Raw genomic sequence first — 7,197 nt, forward strand, 5'->3', positions numbered from 1 at the left:
AGCAACCAAGCTATGGCACATGCGCTTGGGACATGCTGGAGGAAAATCCTTGAAAACTCTATCAGATCAAGGATTGTTAAAAGGAGTAAAGGCTTGCAACTTGGAGTTTTGTGAGCATTGTGTTAAAGGGAAACAGACAAGGGTTAAATTTGGTACAGCGATCCATAATACTAAAGGCATTTTGGATTATGTACACTCTGATGTTTGGGGTCCTTCCAAAACACCTTCATTGGGTGGGAAGCACTATTTTGTAACCTTTGTTGATGATTTTTCCCGAAGAGTATGGGTGTATACAATGAAAAACAAAGATGAAGTGCTGGGAATTTTTCTCAAATGGAAGACGATGGTGGAGAATCAAACAGGCAGGAGGATCAAGTGTATTCGCACAGACAATGGAGGTGAATACAAAAATGATCATTTCAATAAGGTCTGTGAAAATGATGGCATCGTCCGACACTTCACTGTTAGACATACACCACAACAGAATGGAGTGGCAGAACGTATGAACCGGACCTTGCTGGAGAAGGTACGGTGTATGTTGTCCAATGCTGGCTTGGGCAAAGAATTTTGGGCTGAGGCAATTACATATGCATGCCACCTCATTAATCGTCTACCATCTGCTGCTATTGATGGCAAGACACCATTTGAAAAATGGTATGGAAAACCTGCTGTAGATTATAACTCTTTGCACGTGTTTGGCTCAACTGCATATTATCATGTGACGGAGTCAAAATTGGATCCAAGGGCAAAGAAGGCTATTTTTATGGGAATTACTTCTGGAGTCAAAGGATATCGCTTATGGTGTCCTATGACAAAGAAAGTAATATTCAGCAGGGATGTTACCTTTGATGAATCTGCTATGGTAAATAAGGTAACAGAAGATACCAAACAAAATGAAGGTGCTTCTAAGCAGGTGGAGTTTGAGGGAAAATTTATTTTTCCTACACAAGAAGCAGAGGAGGAAACAAATGAAGATTACCCTCTGGAAGGAGAGCCAGTAGAGGAGATTCCAACTCAGGAACCTCAACAACAACTTGAATCAATAGCAACCAGCAGGCCAAAAAGAACAATAACGAAACCTGTTCGTCTCATAGAGACGGTTGCTTGTGCAACCTCAATTGTAGCTGATGATGTTCCTACTACTTATAAAGACGCTGTCCAAAGTTCAGAAGAAGATAAGTGGAGGATTGCCATGAATGATGAAATACAGTCCCTTCATCAGAATCATACATGGAGATTGGCCAATCTCCCGAAGGGAAAGAAAGCAATTGGGTGCAAATGGGTATTTGCAAAGAAGGAAGGATTTCCTAACCAAGTAGATGTTCGCTACAAAGCAAGATTGGTGGCCAAAGGATATGCTCAAAAGGAGGGAATTGATTACAATGAAGTGTTTTCTCCAGTTGTAAAACATTCCTCCATTAGAATTATGTTGGCTTTGGTAGCACAATTGGATTTGGAACTAGTTCAGATGGATGTAAAAACTGCATTTTTACATGGAAACTTGGAGGAGGAAATCTACATGACTCAGCCAGAAGGATTCAAAGTTGCTGGAAAAGAAAATATGGTGTGCAAACTTGAAAAATCGTTGTACGGATTGAAACAATCTTCTAGACAATGGTACAAGCGATTTGACGAGTTTATGTTGCGGCAAGGGTACAAGAGAAGCAAATACGATCATTGTGTGTATTTGCGCAAGCTTAAAGATGGTTCCTTTGTATATCTTCTCCTATATGTTGATGATATGTTGATAGCTTCCAAGAATTCGGAAGAAATTGATAAGTTGAAGATTCAACTGAAGAAGGAGTTCGAGATGAAGGATTTGGGTGAGGCAAAGAAAATTCTTGGCATGGAGATAATTAGAGATAGACGTTCAAAGAAACTCTGTTTATCTCAAAAGGAATATTTGAAGAGAGTACTTCAACGTTTTGGCATAGATGACAAGACTAAGCCAGTTAGTACTCCACTTGCTTCCCATTTTAAGCTAAGTACTACTATGTCGCCAATGGATGAAGTTGAACGAGAGTATATGTCAAAGGTACCATACGCAAATGTTGTTGGTAGCTTGATGTATGCAATGGTTTGCACAAGGCCTGACATTTCACAAGTTGTTGGAGTTATTAGCAGATATATGCACAATCCAGGGAAGGAGCATTGGCAAGCTGTGAAGTGGATTCTACGGTATATTCATAATACTGTAGATGTCGGGTTAGTTTTTGAGCAGGAAGACAATCAGTCTGTAGTTGGATATTGTGACTCAGATTTTGCGGGTGATCTGGACAAACGAAGATCAACTACTGGTTATGTGTTTACTTTTGCAAAGGCACCAGTTAGTTGGAAGTCTACTTTGCAGTCAACAGTTGCTTTGTCTACAACAGAGGCAGAGTACATGGCTATTACAGAGGCTGTGAAGGAGGCAATTTGGCTTCAAGGATTGCTAAAGGAGCTTGGTGTTGAACAAAAAGGTATCACAATTTTTTGTGATAGTCAAAGTGCTATTCAATTAGCGAAGAACCAAGTTTATCATGCAAGGACGAAGCACATTGATGTTCGGTATCATTTCGTACGAGAAATCATAGAAGAAGGTGGAGTCACGGTGAAGAAAATTCATACTACGGAGAATCCTGCTGATATGCTGACAAAGGTGGTGACTGCGGTCAAGTTTCAACATTGTTTGGATTTGATCAACATTGTTGAAAACTGAAGATTGAAGATGTAGACACAATCAAAATTTGTTATTGAGAGAAAATTGAAGATGTGGAATTTTGCCAAGGTGGAGATTTGTTAAGTTTGGCAAAATGCCAAAGTCCCACATTGGTTGGGAGTTAAGTTTGGGGGGGATTTTTCCCCTATAAAAGAAGGCCTAATGTTTAGGATTGAAACACACCTCTCATTTGCCTTCTCATCTGTTTAAGGCATTTGTATCTTCTCTCTTTAGTATTATTTCACTTGTATTTTTGGAGTGGAATAAAATATTGGTTGTGTCCGAGGAGTAGGCAAAATTAGCCGAACCTCGTAAATTCTGGTGTTCCCTTTATTGTTGCTTTATTGTCTTATTTATTATTTGGTGGTTGTCATAATTTTTGGTATAGTAGTTATGACTTATTCACACTATATACATTTGGCTTCCGCAACACTTGAAACTCTTCAATTGTGTCTTCAAGCCACCAACTTCTTTTCTTGGCTTTCTGAATCTTGTAACACTTCATCTAGAAAAAATAACCTTTGTGCCAACCTCAGAGTTTTGTGTTATTAAGGTCCCCCTTCTTGTCAGTTTGACCTTTAAGTACTGTCTTGACACTCAATACCTGAACATGGTTTCACCACAGTTGGAGTCCTTGGTTGTCCGTGGGAGTCACCATCTAGAGCTATATTGCTTTACAAACTGCAAAAATTTGAGTAAACTAGTACATTTAGGTAGGTTGGTCGATAATAAAAAATATGTTGAGAGATCAACTTTGGAAAAGCTTCTTAGGTTGCCTACATTTCAGATACTTCAATTGGATTTATTTTTCGTTGAGGTAAGAATTGATTGTTTTACTTGCATATTTTGTAGGGATATTATTCATGTGATTCTAATTATTGTATTTGCTCCAAAGATTTTGAGTGCAGACACGGTTCCTAACACGCTTCCTGTTGTGCTCCGCTGCGTGTGGTTTATATCATTAAGTATAGACTTTGGCAAATTGGATCACACTTCCTTCGCGCTTGCTCTAATTAGGGGTTCCTCTAATTTGAGCAAGCTTGAGATTTGGGTAAGAAGGGTACACATGGCTATGTGTATATATATATAAACATGAGAAGCTAAACTGACTTAGTATTTATTTGATATTTAGATCCGTGGTTCCAGCAATAATGCCGAAGGAGCTTTGAGTTATCTTGACATGGCAGCCTGCTTTGATCGACCCCTCAACAATCTTGAATATGTGACCATGCATTGGTTTAAAGGTTCAAAAACTGAACTGCTTTTAGTAAGGCTATTATTTGCTCGTGCTCCATCTTTGGTAAGGATGTCAATTAAGCCGAAGAGAGCCATTGGTGCGAGGGAAGAAAGAGATGTCGCCACAACAGAATTGATGCGTTTCCCAGAGCATCTCCCAAAGCAGAATTGCTCGTGCTTCATCTTTTCTTGATGTGTTTTGTTAAAGAAAGGAATAAATTGGCAATTTTGTTGAAATTTGTGGGGTTCCTTTAAGGCAGAGCTAAATGTGGATTAGATTTTTAATTTCTCATTAGAGGTGTCACTATCTGCAGATTTGTCCATTAGTCCCAATTAGGTGATCATTAATTACTGATAATGTTAATCGTTTTATCAACACCTTCCCAAATGTTGTTGTTTCATGTTTCATTAATCTGCCCTGGACCTAGAAAGTAACTTGAATGAGTGAAATATCTGACTTCTAATATGTATATAAGGAGTGTATATATTTGCAAACCTTATGAGATCTAAGCAGTTAGATATATAATAGGGAAATTTTCGTTCCTATACTATTATCAAATATGTTCATAGTATGAAAATTATCGGCCATATTAATAGTTTTTCCACAAAAAATAGACAATTCATTAAATAAGGAATCATTGTAGCTGTAGGCTTCCTTATTTAGTCACGCTAAAATTGGGGAAGTAAATATTCTTCCAGATATTTCATTAAACTAGTTTTAGTGTACGCGCGTGTATACTACGTCAATCAATAAAAGATATATACGAAAGAAGTTTTTTGAAAAATATAAGTTGACGTCTAAACAATACAATTTTTTATTTAAATGATGAAAAAAATGTTATCACATTGACACGATTGCTAAGTTTAATATCTTTTGAACATGATGACCAATTTAGTCAAATTAATTGTATAGATTAACATGGTGTATAAAAGTTTTTCTAGTTATCCTGTAAGGAATCGATAAACGACTTTCAGCTTAATCCTAATTATGAAGAAATAACTTGTATTGTAAATATATATGCTCCTAATTTGTCAAAATTTTAAAACAAATGGTGTAGGTAGAAAAAGGAAGTTGAACATACTTCACTTTTCCAAGTATTACGAAAGTGATTGGTAAAATTAGAAACGTGCTCTTTTTCTTCTTTTTCTTTTTTATTTTGGATTCTTATCTTAGACAAGAGGGTTTGCTCTGATGGTAAGCAACCCCCACTTCCAACCGACAGGTTGTGAGTTCGAGTCTCCCCAAGAGCAAGGTGGGAAGTTCTTGGAGGGAAGGATGCCGGGGTCTATTTGGAAACAGTCTCTCTACCTTAGGGTAGGAGTAAAGTCTGCGTACACACTACCCTCCCCAGACCCCACTAAGTGGGATTATACTGGGTTGTTGTTGTTGTTGTATTCTTATCTTAGCTATATCTTTGTTATTTATAGATCGTTCAACATGGTGATTGATTTTGTAATTTGTAACTTTAAGTGCATAAAAATCTTATTTGTCATCCACCATTTATCAAAATTATAGATAAATTAAGTGGACCTTTTTTCGTGTAGAAAGTTTGCCCGGATTTTTTTTGGTTAAAGTCTAAACCTCTTTTTTACCACCTTTATCAATCCTAGATGGAATCTACTAATAGGTGGCCTTGAAATTTTAAGAGTTCCTATAATTTTTTTTCAATATTATAGGAGAACAAAATGACAAAGTTATCGTTATCTGAAAGTTTCAATTATATTTATCGAAAATTAAAGATGTTAATTGTAGCCACAAGTTTACATGAGATGCTCATTGCTTAATTTGTTTTTTTTATTAGATATAAATGTTCGTCATATAAGAAAATAATTTATATAAGCCATTTTAATTGATGTTTTTAAAGTTTTATATAATATAATTTCCCAAATAAGAAAATATTAAATATGCATAAAATTTGTTGATTTTAAAATCTTAAATATTAAATAAATATCTAAATGATAATTTTTTGTCTCGATTAGTATACGTAGGTTAGTTTCTTCTTGCAGCAACCACCTTATTCTTTTAATTATTAATTTCAAGCAAAGAGTAAAAGAAGATAACTAAAAGAAAACAATGTATAGATCAGCTTAGAAGATTCTAAACTATAAGGGTTGTTCGTTGTGGATTAATTAATATTTTGTAAATAATATAGTGATTACCATAAGTTACTTCAAGTAATCACCTCCTCTAAAATGATGATTGGTTATAAGCTCCCAACGCATATTATAAGTTAAATGGGAAATATAAATTTATGCAACTTTATATTTGATCAGGTACATATGACTAAAAGTATGATTTGTATATATGTAAGCAGAAGCGAAAATCTTGCTTAAATTGTTACTTGGCAAAAATTATTCAAAAAGGAAAAGAAGATTGAAATTCCTAAATATTTAGGAGTTTATAGGTCAAATAAGGAAAGGTTTTGATTGCAAAAAGTTTAGTTACAGCTTGTTTGGATGGTTGTTAGCCATTATATTGTATTGTATTGTTATCTTAAAACAACGTTTGTTTTGATTGTTTAGTTAAAATTTATTGTATTGTATTGTTAAATTCATTGTTCCAGAACAATAAAATGTTCCACTTTTTGAAACAACCTATTTAATATGGTGGAATTGTTTTCTATTTTTCTTTTTAATTATGCCCTTATTTAATACTTCATAATTCTATTTTATTCTTTACTTTTTCTTTTAACTACAAATCTCCAATCTATAACCTACTTTGTCTTCCTCCCATTTTTTCCAAAACTGTTTCTGCCGTTCTTTGACAACCCCACGGTCAGAGGTAACAAGAATAGGTTCTGTCATTCTTTACCTAATTTGTCTTCGTTCGTTTCCACCGTCATTATTATTATTATTATTATTATTATTATTATTATTATTATTATTATTATTATTATTATTATTATTATCTAATAATATTATTATTAGATATTGTTATTTTTAATATTATTGTTATTATCTAATTATGCATGGAGTGTACTTTTTATTGTTTTTAATATTATTTAATTATTCCATTGATTTTGTTAGAATTTGCATGAATTTAATTACTTAATCTATTTGTAAGACATTATTGGTGATAAATTAATAGAAATGAGTTTTCTTAAATTATCATAATTCTTGATAAACTTAATATTTAAAATAATTGAGGGTATTTTAGTAAACTTATCAGTTACACTACGTACGATACAGTCAAACCAAACAGAAAAGATGTTATTTAACAAGAGTAAACAGTACAATCTATCCAAATGTTGTCCATAAAA

General features: G+C 34.3%; 1 protein-coding gene across 1 annotated transcript; it reads left to right on the forward strand.

Moving 5' to 3' along the window:
* The first annotated feature begins 3,311 nt into the window (after positions 1 to 3,311).
* Positions 3,312 to 4,130, forward strand: LOC138889499 (uncharacterized). The gene is made up of 3 exons (XM_070172812.1): positions 3,312 to 3,518; positions 3,597 to 3,752; positions 3,834 to 4,130. Exons 1-3 carry the CDS (start codon positions 3,312 to 3,314, stop codon positions 4,128 to 4,130), a joined length of 660 nt encoding a protein of 219 aa, XP_070028913.1.
* Positions 4,131 to 7,197: the final 3,067 nt, after the last annotated feature.

Source organism: Nicotiana sylvestris, chromosome 4, assembly GCF_000393655.2.
Source record: "Nicotiana sylvestris chromosome 4, ASM39365v2, whole genome shotgun sequence".
Taxonomy (NCBI): Eukaryota; Viridiplantae; Streptophyta; class Magnoliopsida; order Solanales; family Solanaceae; genus Nicotiana; species Nicotiana sylvestris.